The sequence below is a fragment of the Amphiura filiformis genome, chromosome 10 (assembly GCF_039555335.1).
Source record: "Amphiura filiformis chromosome 10, Afil_fr2py, whole genome shotgun sequence".
In the NCBI taxonomy this organism is placed as follows: Eukaryota; Metazoa; Echinodermata; class Ophiuroidea; order Amphilepidida; family Amphiuridae; genus Amphiura; species Amphiura filiformis.
In genome coordinates this window covers 32,656,435-32,673,674 of record NC_092637.1, presented here as the reverse complement: position 1 = coordinate 32,673,674, position 17,240 = coordinate 32,656,435, and the positions used below count along the sequence as shown (strand labels likewise).

Sequence of the window (17,240 nt, the reverse complement as noted above, 5' to 3'; positions counted from 1 at the left end):
CAAACATCATCTTGGCAGACATCTTCAAAGTACACGCTGAACTTTTTAGTATCTCGGAGTAGATAAAATACATCATTTAACATCCTTTTTTTCCACATGAGTTATAGATCATCTGAAAGAGGAAACACTATCAAGCATATCAAGATTTAATTGTCTCATTAAATGATTTGAAGAGAAAAAATGTCATGTTGAAAGTGGACTTCCGACTGATGTCACCACTTTCGCTAGGCCTCTTAATAAATTACAGATTATGGTGTGCTTGTTTGAAAATTGCACTAAGACCACATTTGTATAATGAATTACATTAATTTTGCTTGTGTAAAAATAGATAATTAACAGAAAATATACGCTATATGTACTTTTAAAGAAAATGTTGCAATTTTATGATTTTTGCGATATCTGGCGGTCCCTAATGCCCCATACTACGTTTTCAGTGAAATATCGGTGATTTCCTATTTCCCAACAACGACTTTTAAAGTTTGTACTTATTTTATGTCATAATGGGTTTGTAGTAAGTTAAATTACCCATCTATGACATTTTAGGGTCAAATCATAGCCATATAATGAAGTTAGAAGTGGTCCTTAATGCCCCATATGTACAATATGTTGCTGCACTCCAGAAGAACCAGCAGCTGAACAAGAAGTCAAAATCAACCAACAAAAATAACAAGAACCCTAAAACCAAGCCAGTAAAAGAAGATAAAGAAACAAAAAGTGGACAATGAAGATGATCCTGACAATTTTCCATATGGAGAAGTTGTGGGCTCAGAAGAGGACTGGAAAGACCAGGACTGCATGTGTCAGTTGTTCCTCACATAAAATAAACACCATACTGATATAAGACTTTTAAAAAGAAACTCTCAAATGGTCACCAAACATGGTACTAGTTGGTGGTACCAGAGACATGGTACCTAATGCCCCACCATCGGGGCAATAAGGATCACTGTAAATGGTGTTTGAAAATGAATGCATTTTTGGCAGATTCTTTTCCTGCGGTACATAGCTGAATAACAGCTATCAAGTGAAACCATTAAAAACAGAAACAAGTATTAAATAAAAGTCGGGTATGATGAAAACTAAAAATGGGGGTCCCTAATGCCCCACTTTACCCTATACCATATTTCCTCGAATAGTCATGGCAGGTTGCATAAAGGGGTGTTAATTGAGGTCATTTTCAGAACGATAATTTCCGATAAAATCATAATGTAAGCTTAAAATTCACACTGAAATGACAAACTATGAAATTAGGAGCGATGACTTCCGGGTTTATAACCAGATTTTGTACTAATTTACTGATGTCATAGGGACCACATGTGCACCTTGGTAAGCTTACTACACAAGATGGCATGGATATATCAGCATTTTTGAAACATCTTGGTTGAAAAAAGTGGGGGTGTTTAATTGAAGGGGCGCGACTATTCAAGGAAATATGGTATTTCAGGTGAAATCCATACACATTCCATGGAAGACATGAACAAAATCTTCCACACAGGGAGCGTGTATTTCAAATGGGGTTAACTGAATGAGTGATTCTATTTGATATCTATCCTCCTCTGGTAAAATGGGATGGACAGAAATGCAAGTCCTTTCTCGGATGCTATTGGCACAAATATCATAATAATGGGGGGGGGGAGACTTTTGTCCCTCGGAACATCAAGACTATCAGTTTCACCCTTATGTGACAGTGACATCTATGCGAATATTTATTGGCGCAACTTCAAAGTATTCAAAGTGGTGATGGAAAATAAGTGGGGCCAGGGGCCATTTGGCTCCCGTAAACCCACAAAAGGCCCCTGGTTCTAAAATAAATACCTGTGACCAGGGGCCAATTATTTTGTTCAAACTGGCCCCTGGTCGTAATGGTCATTTTGACTATTAATCAGAATTGTGCATTTTGTTCATAGAATTTAGGTTATTTCTTGTATTCTGTTCACCTGGTTATTAAGGGGGTACTACACCCCTGGCCAATTTTTTGCCTATTTTTGCATTTTTCTCAAAAATTATAGCGCATAGGTCACAAGTAAGATATGTATATTATAGGGGCAAGGACTACAACTACTGCACTGAAAATTCAGCAACTCAAGGCAAGTAGTTATTGATTTATTGATAACCAAATATTGGTTTTCCCTCATTTTTGACTGTAACTCCACAACTGTTGTCTCTGCTGAAATAAAATTTCCAGTGCAGTAGTTGTAGTCCTTGCCCCTATAATATACATATCTTACTTGTCACCAATGCGCTATAATTTTTGAGAAAAAATGCAAAAATAGGCACAAAATTGGGCAGGGGTGTAGTACCCCCTTAAGGCATTAATCATAATATTGTCGAACATCAGTAATTATGTTATGTTGGTTTGGGGCTTATTTCCCAGCCTGGTGTACACGTATACAAGCTTAAAGAAGCCACTAGATGTGTGCGCAAAACAGCCTGGTTTTGACGTGTTGATGTCACTATGACACATCAGGGTGACAAATGGCCGGTGTACCATACCGCAGAAACATGGCATGTTGCCTCAGGGGATCGACGCTAAGTCAGGTACCGCGTGAGCAAACTCAAAAATAGCGCAAACAGCGCGAGCGAACAAAAAGAAAAAAAAAGAAACTTCTTGCGTAAGATAAGCGATGTCGCTAGGTCTGTACGCTGTACCGTGTCAGCTGAATTGAAAGCGCTAGAAGGCACAGGCATGGAAAATTCCAATCTGTGTATTAATAATCTAAGTGGTATACAAACAATACAACAACAATAACTGTAAATCAAGCCCAATATTATAATGTTGCTTTCTATCTGAATTTAGTTACTATAGTATACTAGGTCGTGCAACCCAGAGAACTGTACAGCCTACCTTTTTATCAGCAAGATATCCCCATACTGGTGAAAATATTGCATAGCAACCACCCACTAATAAGAACACTGCACCTATTACTGTAGGTGAAAGGTTAAACTGCAAGAAATGATATAAATAAGTACAAATCTTATGAAATGTCCATGTAGTATACAAAGAACAAATTTATGCAACCTAAACAAAATTAAAGCAAGCAAACACATGAACATTAAAGCAATAATGTGTGACTCAACGTGTGTACACATAAGCTGACATCCACAGGAGATGTTTGACTCGGTTTTAATATAAAAAGTTAAATTTTACTGTTATTAAAGCACTTCAGGCATAGTCTTTCACGTGGTATTTTAGTACATCACTGGGCATTATAATTATGCAAAAAGTAGAAATCAGAGTAAAATTGAGGGCATCGCTGTGAGGCAAATCACACATTATGGCTTTAATACTCTGCTTTTATTGGCCTCAGCATGCCTCTTAAGAACCACTAAATCAATACTTAGGCTTGTTTGTACACATTTTAATGAATTTTTCATGCCGATTCCAAATATGGTCGTGAAAATGTAAAATTCCGAAATGTTTGAATTATTTTGTTAAAACTTGTTGTCTGCGGTCCACACCCGTGTGGAGAGAGATAAGAATGTTGCAAGATTTTAGGTTTGAAATAGAGAGGAATACAACTTAATTGTAGATGGGATAATCAATCACTGATTGTTACTTTTAACTTAAAGTGTCTGAAACAAATGGCTCCATCCTACCTCTCATCTATTTTCACTTTTACACACTCAACTCATGACAAATGTACTCGAAGTCAAACTCATAATGCCCTGATTGTTCCTGCATGGAATATTTCTGCTGGAAAAGGAACCTTCAATTATAGAGCTGCAGTACTGTGGAATAATCTTCCAGTAAACATTCATTCAAACTTCATGGCCATGAGTATGTACGAGTTCAAAAATTCTGTTGCTGTTTAATTAAACAATACTGTGATACATTTTGTAATTCTGTTTAATATGATATATAATGGTAAATTGATTCATCTTATTATAATCTTATTCTCATGCTTGTATAATGTATGCAGTTTAATTTAAGAAAATATTTTGCACTAATTTATTTAAAACTGTACATATTCTTGGCATCTTTGATAACCATACAGAGATGCAATAGCCATAATTTGTCCTGTTGTTTTTCACCTCATTGAAACTTGTCGTTGGGCAAAATAATGCTCTTGTATCTCGCTAGGTAAATTGCATTTTTGGCTATTTCATTGCTGTATTATTTTCATATCGTCATTTTTGTATTATAGTATACTTTGCATTTTTGTTTTGTAATTATTGTCTGATCTGGACCTCTTGGGAGATCAGTACTTATGTATTGAAAGAGCTTACCAGAATAAAGATAGAATGAATGAATGAATGAATGAATGAATGAATGATGAAAGTCCAGTTTCCAGTTGAAAAAGGAATAAATCTTAAACCACTAATTCAGGTTCCATTCTAACATTATTACATAACATTTTTTAATCAGTTAGTTTATCCACATGTGGTTTATCATTGGGGTGGCTCAAATACACCAAGCTGTATATAAGGCTGAGCAGTATAAAGATTCTATCTACCATTCATTCCTGTAGAGCACAGCAAGCAGCACAAAAATGTAACTCCATTCCAAGTCATTTCAATTATCAAAGTCTGGTCACACCACTGGCCGAAAGATGTCAACATATTTTCCACATAAAAAAGTTTTCCACATAAAAAAGCTCCATACAGGAATCCCACTTACGCTCCCTTTCTTCTTTTAATATTGTTACCAGGGCGTAGCCAGCTTTTTTTGGTCGGGGGGGGGAATTAAATTTGGGGGTACAGACGAAAAAAATTACAGTTGCATCATACAATACATAGAAACTGTATGTCTTTGAGCTTCAAAATGTTTTTGTATTTTACACTATTTTGGCCCATGATCAGGCTGAATTTTGGTAGAAAAGGGGCTCCTTGTCCCTTTTCTTTTCCTTTGCCCTCCTGATTTTCTCTTTCATTTTTTGTCAGGGGGGCACTCTGCCCCCCCCCTGGCCGCTGATTGTTACCTGGTCATATTGCTTACCTGCTGTAAGTGAAGAGATAATGTTGGATCCAGAAATGACAAGGCAGCACTACCGACTAAAATTGCAAATGATAAAGGCCATACGGCAGGTATTCTAAATAATGCACGAAAAGATCCCATTTCTTTTGAGGAATTTGAATCTGTAACATAAATAAAAAACGACGCAGAGATGGATAAATTGATGCAGAGCTGAATAAGTTGAAATCACAACAATAACAAGGAGTGAAACATATAGATGCAAATTATTGTTTGATATTAGGCTCAACAAAATTCAGTATCAACAAGATGAGGTCAACATTTGTGCTATTTAAGGAATCCGATCGGATAGCAATGTTTGGACAGTATTTTTTGTGGGACATGAGAGGACATCAGACATATCGAATTGTATTCTGAACTCGAGGAATGTCCTTCTGATATCAAATAATTCATAATATTTTGTGAAATTCACGATATAATACAATATTATGGCAAATTATTAAAATTTGATATTTTGATATTTAACAGTCCTCGAAGTAAACTTTATAAATCTAATGATATGTACTTAAACTGTATGTAGCTGGGATGTCAAGCTGACCATCATTTGAAAATTTTGACCTTTCATATTGAAGATATTCATTTTTTCCCAAAAGACCCCATTTTTTTGGTGTTTTTGTGAAGAAAAATCTATATGTTCAATACGAAAGGTCATAATTTTCATATAATGGACAGCTTTTCATCCTAGCTACATACACTTTAAGATTTATACAATTTACTTCGAGGACTGTTAAATGCCAAAAATATATCAATTTTTAATAATTTACCATAAAATGTGTATCGTGAATTTTAAAAAAAATCAAAATTATTTGATATCAGAAGGACATTCCTCGTATTCAAATGCAATTCGATATGTCTGATGTGCTGTCAGTTCCCACAAAAAATATGTGAAAATGTCACTATCTGAGCCCTTAAGGTTACTGAACTTTGCCACTGAAAATGAGAGTAAAAATTGTGCGTTGCCTAGCTTACCTTGACCTGGCAGAAGAAATATATTTACAACCAGAATTAAGATAACAATTCCTCCTTGTACAATAAAAGGGAGTTTATAACCACCAAGCTGAAATGGATAGACCCAAACAAAAACATTATCCAGTAACTGTTATTAAAAATAATTCATTCTTACGATCTTATTGCAAACCTTATTTATTTTAAGAAAATATGTTAAAATTTCAATTAAAAGTATTTGAAGAGCTCATTTCCAAACCGTGTTAAGTCCACTATCCCATGTTTCTGATTTCCCAGCGATATTGCAATGTGTTGTGATGCTAGGTATTATAATTTCAGTTGGATGCACCATTACAAAGCAAACAGTGGATGGACGCTTTAATAACAATACTGTGTGAGGCCTTTGTTTCCCAAATGAGAACAATAGTGTGCATATTGTTATGCAGCATTGTTATGGTAAATAATAGCTTGTTGATGGTACAACTCATTGATGCTAATGTCAAAATTGTCAAAGTAATTGTGATTGTATCTCACAAATAAATAAGACACATGGGGTCGTGGACTTAACACGGTTTGGAAATAAGCTCTTTATTTCCTGAAATTGCAAAATGCATTTGGCGGAATTGGCCCCCATACATGTGTGGGGCTTATCATGTTATCATCCAAATGGTTATCTGGCTGGCTGCCTGTTTAGCTATCTGGGCAGAAGCAAATCAATTAATCTACTGTGCAGCTCAAATGCAATAACCGATCAACTTCATTATTATGTCTTCAGAATCTTGGCTCCTATACTTTGTACATAACCCGGCTGTCTGATAAATTTGTGTATCGGTCACCTGGAGCTACAGGGTTTTTTCATATCTGTAGCCTCTTCATAAGAGTGCATAGTTCATATACTTCATGCGTAAATGTGACAAGCCATGACCCAAAATCGCATTTTTGACCAAAAAATACATTTTTGACCAAAAATCACATTTTTGACCAAAAATCACATTTTTGACCAAAAATCACATTTTTGACCAAAAATCACATTTTTGACCAAAAATCATATTTTTGACAAAAAATAACCTTAATTGACTAAAAATCATGTCAAAAATCATTTTTGACCAAGAGTTGCATTTTTGACCAAAAATCATGGTTTTTTTACTAAAATCATGTTTTTGACCAAAAAAGATTCTGAAGACATAATAATGATAAAATTGACGGATAATTTAGATGATACCTGAATTTATCAGTCTCGCTAGAGTTTTCAAATATCACGCTCGACTTCGTCTCGCATGATATTTGAAAACTCTAGCTCGACCGATAAATTCAGGTATCACACTCAATCCGTCCAATTTTATATCAAACTTGGTAAAGGATATGATGGCATGATGTGCTGTATAGTTTCGTGTCATGTTAATTGCATATTTATGAATATTAATGAGCATATTTGCATATTTTGCCTACATTTGCATTAATCCACTCTGCAGTTTAATCACAAAGACCGCGACCACTCAACTTCAAACTTGCTATAGGGATTGGATATGGTGGCCTGTTGTGCTGTATACATGTAGTTGTGTGCCATTTTATTGCATATTGAGCTCATTTGTAATAGCCCAATATCGATAAATATGCATGGTAGTGCAAAAAAATAAAAATAGAAATATTTAAAACTGTTCGACTTACCTGATAAAGTGCACCACCTAAGGGTGGCCCAACTGCAAAGCCTAGACCACTGAAGACTTCAAGCCATCCCTATTATGACAAATGAAATATGACTAAATTATGATATATTTTTCATTGTGGAGACCGTACACACAAAACAAAGCTCATACGGAAAAATAAACCAGGGCATATGAAATTGCTGTAAATTGCTTGCAAAAAGAAGAAGTTCAGGTCTCCATGGGTCTACCCCAGCGGTGTTTAGTACGCTCTTATGTAAAAATCAAGCTTGAAATTCCCCTGGACAAGGAACTTAATGCTAAACTGTCTTGTTGTAACTTTCGTACAAAATTGGGGAGCTGATCCTGGCTGCAAAGGTCTATTGTGGAATGTAGGGCGTGCGCTTCTTATCTGCAAGTCCCTGTATTATTGTTTACTGGTTTATGGAATGATGTAGGTGCGACAACTTGTAAAGTGTGCTGAGTCAATTATTTATTTATTTATAACATTCGGCCGAAGCCAGGCTAATCCCAATAGTGCTCAGAGGCTACTAAATTCAAGGGATGCCATCCGGATATGACGGGACAGGGATAGATCAACGTCTTAGCGCTGTGTCTCTGCGTAATACACTCCAAATCATAAACATGCACTTTTTTCTACCCTGTGCAGTGTTTGGTGTTTTTATGGTGTGTGGTCCCATTGGGTATCATGAGTTCAGGAACGAACTTATGGAGATATTTTGCTCCATATGGACAAAGACATGGACAATTTTCAAAAGTATGTGATTTCTATATCGAGAGTTCACATAGATGGGTGTATGTGCATTTCCATTACCATAAAACCTTCTACATTATCTGTGAAAGCATTAGCAACACGGGCCATAGCACAAGAATGTGTGTGTGGGGGGGGGGAGTGGGGTGTGTTTGTATGTGTATTTCCCTTTCCCAGGCCTTGCCGAAGTTGCCGTCTAGATTTTAAAGGTGAGTAGTCAATCGCTCTCTAGCATGATGCTAGGCGAGTGGTCGAATCACTCTATAATAGTAGATAGTGTTTGAAACACTCTCTATAGGTGCTAGGCGAGTGGTTGAATCACTCTATAGTAGTATGTAGTGATTGAATCACTCTCTATCCGAGGTCCGAGAGATCATTCATACCAATATGAAATACTTACGGACTGTTGACACTCTCTCTTGTTTTCAAGAATTAAGGCTAATTTATTACAATATTTCGAATGTATACATTGAAAGTGCTAAAACTTGAATGTAAATTGGATGATCATGGTGATTCGCAGTGAGCAATATTTAGTGTCTATAACGAGTAGAAAATCGCTCATTAGAAATTGAATTTGGGAGAGTGTTGGCGAGCGAGAACGATCGCTCGCCTCAAACGGCACGGTCTGCTTACCATAACAACGGCTACATTATCAGGGAAAGCATTAGCAACAATGGCCATAGCAGCTGTTATTGAGGCTGCTGCCCCGACGGCTTCCAGGCTTCTCACAACATAGCAGAAAACAAGAAACTGGGTACCAGATTCAAGCTGATCTAAAAACCTGTAAACAAATAAACAGACAAACATAAACCAATATTATTATTCCTGCTGGGATATGCGAGGTTAGTAGTATTCACTTCTGGAACTAAATTATATTTACCATGTTCACATGAAAGATGCGGATGAGTGGCTACGGCACATGCAAAGAAATGTACCACCTATATCATAATTTCTTTTAGCCTAAGTCCCTTGGCCATTCTCTCAATATTACACAAAAATGGTCATGCATGGCTTTTGAAAAACTACTGGATTCACCCTACTATCATGGCGATTTCTGCCATGAAGATATCGGGGTGATGAATGATGCCATGCCACAATGGACTTTTTTAAAGGTTGGGTGGACAGATTTTAATGTTTTGTACCTCATATTGAGGCATGTACCCAAATAATCCGATTCACAAGTTATGTTGCACTGAGCCACGATTGTTTGATGTGTTCATTTGTTAATTTTCTAACAAAACATATAAACTAACATTAGCAGTGACGTAGCTTGCGACACCATCACAGCGTCTTCATTCAGTGTAGTGTTTTCAATCCTCCGGTCACGCTGAATAGAGACGCCGTGATGGTGTCAAAAGCTACGTCGCTGCTAACCAAGACTCTGAAAAAGGTAACTTTTTAAGCAAATGTCAAAAATGACATGAGTCCAATATCAGTATCCATGCTGCTGTCTACCTGTTGTAAAGATGCAAATAAGATTTAAGATAACGCTAGCTCGAGATACTCTAGCTAAAATACAGGTTTACATTTACTATCTTACATTATCTTGCTGTATTTCAGCTAGAGCTCCAAACGACAAGCTTCCGGGATTTTTTGGATCTGTAGTTTCGTAACATTCCGATCGCTTTTGATCACCTATTATCGGCGAATTTGCTTGAAAACATGTGTGAGTTCATGTTGTGTAAACATAATTAGCATAGACACAAATGAAATTACGATGCAATACAATGCAATTTGAATGCTTGCGCAGCATATCTATAGAAATAACGTTGCCCAGTTTTATGCAGAATTAGACCCTGTCTGGATAACGCCATCATTTTTCACCTTTTCTTAAAAATTACTATAGTTTACATAACAACCGTTTAGTAGGTTTGTTATTAGAAGTAAAAACGTGTTTTACAACAGATTATTATATAGATTATTGTTATTAGAAATAATATTTACCCAAATATGACGTTGCAGCCTCCCGCTACCCAGCAGCCTGCGAGGAATGTGAACTTAGTTCCAATAACAGGGATCTGATTATAAAGAATTCATGTACATTGTATACACATAACATTAGTACATTACTGTAGCTTAACCCCATGAGAACTACCTGTTGTAAATTCCTCCCCAGTAAATTTTGTTTTATTTCGCGTTTAGAAAATATACATCATAAGCTTTAAAATGGTATATTATTTGACTTCAAACGATATCGGGGTTATGGTTTGTTGAACTTTGCTCCTTCAACAAAATGGTATCTTTTTTCCTTTCTACATGTGTCTCTTTTTCCACATTGCTGGCAATAAATATCAAACAGTCATAATTGGCGGTCATTTCAAATCATCCCCAAGTCAACAAGGTTCAAGAAAGTTCTCTCATTGTTAATTGTTGGTTATACATACAAAATACAATGCCTGGTAACCTACCACTTGAACAGGATTTTTGCCAAAGCAAACAAAGACCAGAGCTATTAAAAATTCTATAGCCACCTGAGGTAGAAGCTTATTATCCTCTTCAACAATAGGATTATTGATTGGTATTTGACTATCAAAATGAGATAGATGTCGCGCCAGCTATAGAGATACCTATGAATACACCCTTCATGCACATTTTACACTGTAACTCAGAATACAATTTACAGAATTTACGGCTCATTTGTGCTGTACAGTCACAAATGTACAGTGCATCCCAATGTATATGTACCGCTGCAAGACTTCAGGTCCGTATCGTAGATGTCATTATGTTTATGACAAAGACTGAAGTCTTGCTTGCAGGACTACATGTAGGACTAAAGTTGCCATCTTACCAGTTTCCCCCAAAGAGGACTAGCAAAGAAACACACCAAGTTATAAACGGAGAAGATGAATCCGATCTGGGAGTGTGAGACATCTTTTTTCTCTGCCTGTAAAGAGATAATCAAATTGTATCTTATTATCACTTCATTTACAAAATTATAATGTTCAGATACATGCAAAAACCGATCTATACATATCCATTGACAGGCAAATGCAACTTTTAAATATACATGTAAAGGAAATACCTTTAAAGCAAGAGCACATTTAAACAAAAGTGCTTTTGTTAGGAGGAACGACAAACCCTCCCTCCATATCCGTAGGTGTGAGATGTTGAAAATTCTAACCCCAAAAATCAACTTTGACTGAAATTTTAAAATGTTTTTTACAAACATAGGCATTTTGAACCCTCCCCCAAACTAAAAGAGTTTTGTTTATAGGACGTCATTAAAGTTTTGATTTGTTCCCTAAGGTGTAAATTTTAAAGCAACATTTAGCATTATCTATTATTTCACATCACAAAAATATGCAGGCAGTATCACTCCAGAAAATGGTACATGTTGTGTCATACTAAAATGTCACTACCGGTATATTAGCATAAATATTGTTATATAATTATGAATTCTGGTATTATAGTGGTATACCAAAATCTGCATTTTGTTGGGGTACCCGGTATAATTAAAGTGGGGGTGAGGTAGCCCAAAACATCATGGCATTACTCGCTCTCTCACTCTTCCTTCATGCGGCGAAGTCTGAAGAAATCAGGAGTCTGTGTACAGTACCTCCGTTTAGATTAAGGTGAGGCTGCCAAATGGGTTATTCCTGTTGAAATCCATACACCCCCTATGGAAGACACAACCTTAATCTCCCATATAGGGAGTGGAAATTTCAAATGGGTTACTCATCTCTAAAATTGGAAAAAGTATCGCAATAGAACAGAATGTAATAAAAATAAAAAGAACAGAATTTAAACTTCATACCTCAGTTGGAAAGAATGGTGCAATTATAGAAAACGACATCATAGATGACAGGTATGTGCAACACATAGCAATGAATGTCAGCTTCTGGTAATTGGTGAATGAAGACTGTTGCTGGGTCTGGTTCGAGTCCTGTTCATCGGTAGGTGGGTTGATCGAACCATCATGTCCAATGATTGGTACTTCATCTATGTGATCATCTATGTCATCCATAGTGAGGTTTTATAGTCTGATTGCAAGCTAGATCTGAAATAAAGAACATCATACATAGACAGTCTTCGAAATAATTTATTTTTATAATGCAATTTTATCAGTTTTTTTAATTATTTTTTTTACCTTGGGTTGCACTTTTGCAGCCCATTTTTTTGTAACTTCTATTTTTATTCACCTGTACTTGGGCCTGGTGGAAGTGAAAAAAGAACATACAAACATGGTCCACCAGACCCCATCTTAATTACGCGCGCGGTAACCAAGATAGATACAAAGATGCAATCAGAATGAGATTTAAATAACACTGCCCCATCATGACAACAGGATCCAACTGATACCTCTGTTAAAAAAGAGCAAATGCTGCGCACTACCAGTACCAAGAGTGATGAAAAAAGCATGCACAAAAAGAAATGGTAGTCCAGCAAAGGCGAGAAAACAAAACAAAACACAAAGGCAACTGTTGGTTCCCCCTGCCATGGGTGGGCAGAATAAGTACCATAGTACATTGTATAATAAGAGAAAACAAATAATGTTGGTTACAAGTGCATCAATCAACTAGACCAGGGATTTTCTACACAAAAACAAAAATCCCACCCAAACACCCCTCAACACATACACCCACCCATCCCCCAAATTCACTTGTATACTCAGGACAAGCGACAAAAAGCACCCCATTTTGAAAGTTGTGATGCAAATTCATCTGACGCAGAGCAATATTTAAAATGCAGTCTGAAGTGAGGTTTTGATTGGCTTGAATCACGTCATCGGCACCTCATTTGCCCCCTGACAAAAAAGAAAAGAAAAAAGTGCCCTTCTGACAAATCTGGAATTCATGCAAAGGAAAAGGAAAGGGGAAAGGAGCCTCCACCTGTTTCCCAATAAAATTCACCCCAATCATATACCGTATTTCGTCAAATAAACGCCCCCCGGGGGCGTTACATTTTCCAAATGGGGGCGTTTATTCAAGGGAAATTTTAGAACGATAATTCCCGTTAAAATCGTTAGGTAAACTTAAAACTCACACTAAAATGACGAACTATGAACTAGAAACACTGACTTCTGGTTCACTTCCAGGTTTCCAATCCAGATTTTCGCCAAAAAGTGACACTATTATCGACCATGTGTGCAACTTGGTAAGCTTACTACACAAGATAGCATGAAAATATCGGCATTTTTGAAACATCTTGGTTGAAAAAAGTGGTGGGGCGTTTATTTGAGGGGGGGGCGACTATTTGACGAAATACGGTAGATAGCAAAATAACTACAGGGATAGTGTAAAATAAAAAGCTTTTAAGCTTTTTATTTTACACTATCCCTGTTAAAATTTGTGCACACTGGAATGCGCGAATACATGTACATGTACTTCAGTTTATGTACATGTATATCGCACAAATAATAATAGGTCAACATGATACCATGAAATTTTTTTCTGTCTTGGCCCCAAAAAATGTTATTTTGCCCAAATGACCAAGAGGGGCACAGCAACATCATCAACATGTGACCCAGTTCTTCTTATGCAATCAGGGAGATCTGTCGGACATTGAAAGAATCTTGCCGAATACTAAAATAGTTCTTGTCGTCTGTACTCATGTATATCATGTACAATGTAGTGTAATATTTTGCAGATTTCCTTAATCTTGAGTAAAATCAATGCTAACCATCCAGCGCATGTTATTTTCCACAAGGTCCTGTGCAACGCTTGACGTGACGATGTCACGTGCGTACATGTCAGGGTTCGAATTCAGTCAATTTATTTGCATAGCAGTTTGTGCAATATTTATATTTGCGTAGCGAATGTACAACTTCTGTCATTGTCATCAAATCTCGGCTATAAAGCCCACATGTCACGCTCGAGGGCAGAGTTTGAGGGCAATTAGCAAATATAATTATATGCACGAAGCAAGGTCATAGCATTTGAAAAAAAGGGTAGGCTTATACTTTTACCGCTAGGAATGAGCATTGAAAAATAATGTTGCAATTTTGCAAACCTGGTAAAGTCGCTCCACGACCATAAAGAACAGCAAAAATACCACAGATGAAAAAAACCAGATTAGGTCTTCAGTAAACTTTTCACCTAATTTTTGTTCAACATTATCTCGACATTATCTCATCCCCGTAAAAAAAAACACGATAAAACCAGATTAGGATTTCAGTAAACTTTTCACCTAATTTTTGTTCAACATTATCTCGACATTATCTCATCCCCGTAAAAATATTGCAAGCTTCCGAAGGTCGCTGATCTTATGGTTTTGGTAACTTGCTTCACCAGGAACATGTGTTATGATTTTGATATAAAATTGGATCGATTGAGCCCATATTTATTGGTCGAGCTATGAGTTTTAAAATATTGGACGAGACATAGTCGAGTCCAATATTTTAAAACTCATAGCGAGACCAATAAATATTGGGCGAAAACATCCAATTTTATCATTATTATGTTTTGGATCCAATATTTTTACACACTTGAATTAAACAAAACATAATAATGTGTATAGTTGGTGCGTGCAATGGCGATATTCTCTCGCATAATTGGGGGGGGGAGTAACGCTAGTAAACATAAGCATGACATAAGCAATCAACCACGACAGATTCTGCAATATGGTACCCAACATTGCTTTGTCTTATTTTTGCAACAGAATACAGCAGGCCGCGACAAATCGCCTGTCCGATAGCCCGGGGCAATCAAATTTTTTGTCGGGCAACTAAAACTCTGAAGAGCTGTGCCCGATCGGGCAAGACTAAAATAAAACCAATTAAAGCTTGATGATGCCAAAAGGAGTATTTCTGTCAAACCTGGCGTGTTCACAGAAGTAAAAAACAGTCGAAACCAAGTAGAAAACTTCTTGAAACGGCCCTCAAATTTTTCCGATGCTACATGTAGCACTCATATCCATACCAGACATATATGCTAATGAAATGATGTTCGTGACGTATTGGTTGTAAACTATAGTTTAGCCAATTACAGAAACTGTTTCGTGCATATATAATGAGTTTTTATAACGTCAATGACCATGTATTTGCATGTACATCGAGATTGAGACGTGTTAGTGGTTGGCAAAATACGTAAATCGCCGTGACTTTACTGACAAAATTTCACATAAATGCACATTTTTCCACAAGAAACAAACAGTATTGAATGCATATGAAATGTTTATTTTATAGTGGTTTCATGAATACTCATTTATGTATCAACTTAACCGAGAAAGTATCGGCTTTCCGCAAGAATGAAACTGCCAAATTTGACGTACTTACGACTACGAGTTACATGCACTGCATGATGTGAATTTGCTGACAATTGTTGCCGGGAATATGGGTAATTTTCGGGCAATTTCGGGCAACCAATTTTTGACTATTGCCTGCCCGATCGGGCAAGCTAAAAAATAATATTTGTCGCGGCCTGGAATACAGCATATCTTAGATGTAACGAGAATGAGCAAATACCGACTGCGCGATGTTTTTGATTTTCGGGAATTCCAGATCATCCAGATGTGTTCCCGGGGATGTGTTTTGAGGTAAATGCGACGTGTTGCGGAATTTGGCTCGCAAATAGAGATGCATTGGGGGACTTTTGAGCAAATGCGACGTGAAATTTAGCTCAAATTTATGTATAGCACTTTTAGCGATGCATTTTGGAAAAGTGCATAGCAGTTAATGGAAATTGCATCGCAAAATGCGATGCGATACCATCGAATTCGACCGCTGGTACATGTATGTATATACCGTACGGTATTTCGTCAAATAGTCGCCCCCCCCCTCAAATAAACGCCCCCACCACTTTTTTCAACCAAGATGTTTCAAAAATGCCGATATTTCCATGCTATCTTGTGTAGTAAGCTTACCAAGTTGCGCATATGGTCCATAATAGCGTCAATAATTGGCGAAAATCTGGATCAGAAACCCGGAAGTGAGCCAAAAGTCAGTGTTTCTAGTTCATAGTTCGTCATTTTAGCGTGTGTTTTTAGTTTACTAATGATTTTAACGGGAATTATCGTTCTAAAATTGACCTTGAATAAACGCCCCCCCCTTGGCTTGGGAAAATATAACGCCCCCGACGAAATACGGTACATACGCAATGCGTATTTTTTTATTACGTCCATGCCGACGACCCTCAACAACCGTCTTGTTGTCAAGAGCGTTGATCAACCAATCTTTGACTTTGTTGTTTATCTCAATTCTGTTTTTTTATGCTAATGTACCCTCGGCGCACACGAACATTACAGTATAGACCTTTTAAAATCGAAGTTTTCCAAAGTTTGTTATGGATGACCCCATTTACAATTCCGGGTCATCGCCGCTGACACACACACAAAGTTCTATAGTATGGTACTACTACTAGTATTACGTCTGAACACAAATCTGTACTGTGGAAAGACACGTCAAGTGTTGGGTATGGCTTGTGCAAGAGATTGATATTTATATTGCAAAGACCACACAAAGACCAAATCGAATGTGCCGCAGACGACAAACACTTGTATTTTTCTTTCTTTTAATGTCACAACTCACATTGTGAAGTGCCAAAATTGTAAAGAAAACATGTGTGATGACTCATGATATTGATTTTGGCTAAATATGTTGTATTTTCACTCAAAAGTCTACGTGATGATTCCGCTTGATTCCTTGTGCACCAATTTGACCCCTTAGCTTACGGAATAAATACTGCGGTTTTCCGATCTTGATTTGAAACTTAGGTCTATTTAAAATCACTGCATGCACTGGCTGCTGTGAGTGTGAGTCACACTGCAATATTATAAGCTTACCTCTTCAAATCAACTTTAAGCTTCCATAAAATTATCAAAGAATGGAAAATTTCGAATAACACTCTGACAGCTATGTTGACGTACCTATTCAAGGCCTGGTCTGTTAGAATTATCTGTGATTCACGTGATTTTAAGCTTTTATTTGACCTGAAAAGTTCACCCAAATGACCCAATTTCCATGTCTGGTGCAATA

General features: G+C 36.9%; 1 protein-coding gene across 3 annotated transcripts in view; it reads right to left on the bottom strand.

The window, feature by feature from the left end:
- Positions 1-17,237, bottom strand: part of LOC140162760 (MFS-type transporter SLC18B1-like) — a 223,089-nt gene extending 205,852 nt beyond the window's left edge. For 2 of the 3 annotated variants that reach the window (XR_011860341.1, XM_072186054.1), the window contains exons 1-9: positions 17,048-17,237; positions 12,084-12,326; positions 11,118-11,213; positions 10,274-10,347; positions 8,963-9,110; positions 7,583-7,651; positions 5,939-6,026; positions 4,934-5,073; positions 2,843-2,941 (exon numbers count right to left, since the gene is read on the bottom strand). Coding sequence is in view for 2 of the 3 variants with exons in the window: in XM_072186054.1 (XP_072042155.1) it covers positions 2,843-2,941; positions 4,934-5,073; positions 5,939-6,026; positions 7,583-7,651; positions 8,963-9,110; positions 10,274-10,347; positions 11,118-11,213; positions 12,084-12,293 (924 nt within the window). In the remaining variant the exon portion in view is untranslated. The remainder of the gene's footprint in view (positions 1-2,842; positions 2,942-4,933; positions 5,074-5,938; positions 6,027-7,582; positions 7,652-8,962; positions 9,111-10,273; positions 10,348-11,117; positions 11,214-12,083; positions 12,327-17,047) is intronic. The other variant, XM_072186055.1, reaches the window with a different exon arrangement.
- Between the last annotated feature and the right edge of the window lie 3 nt (positions 17,238-17,240).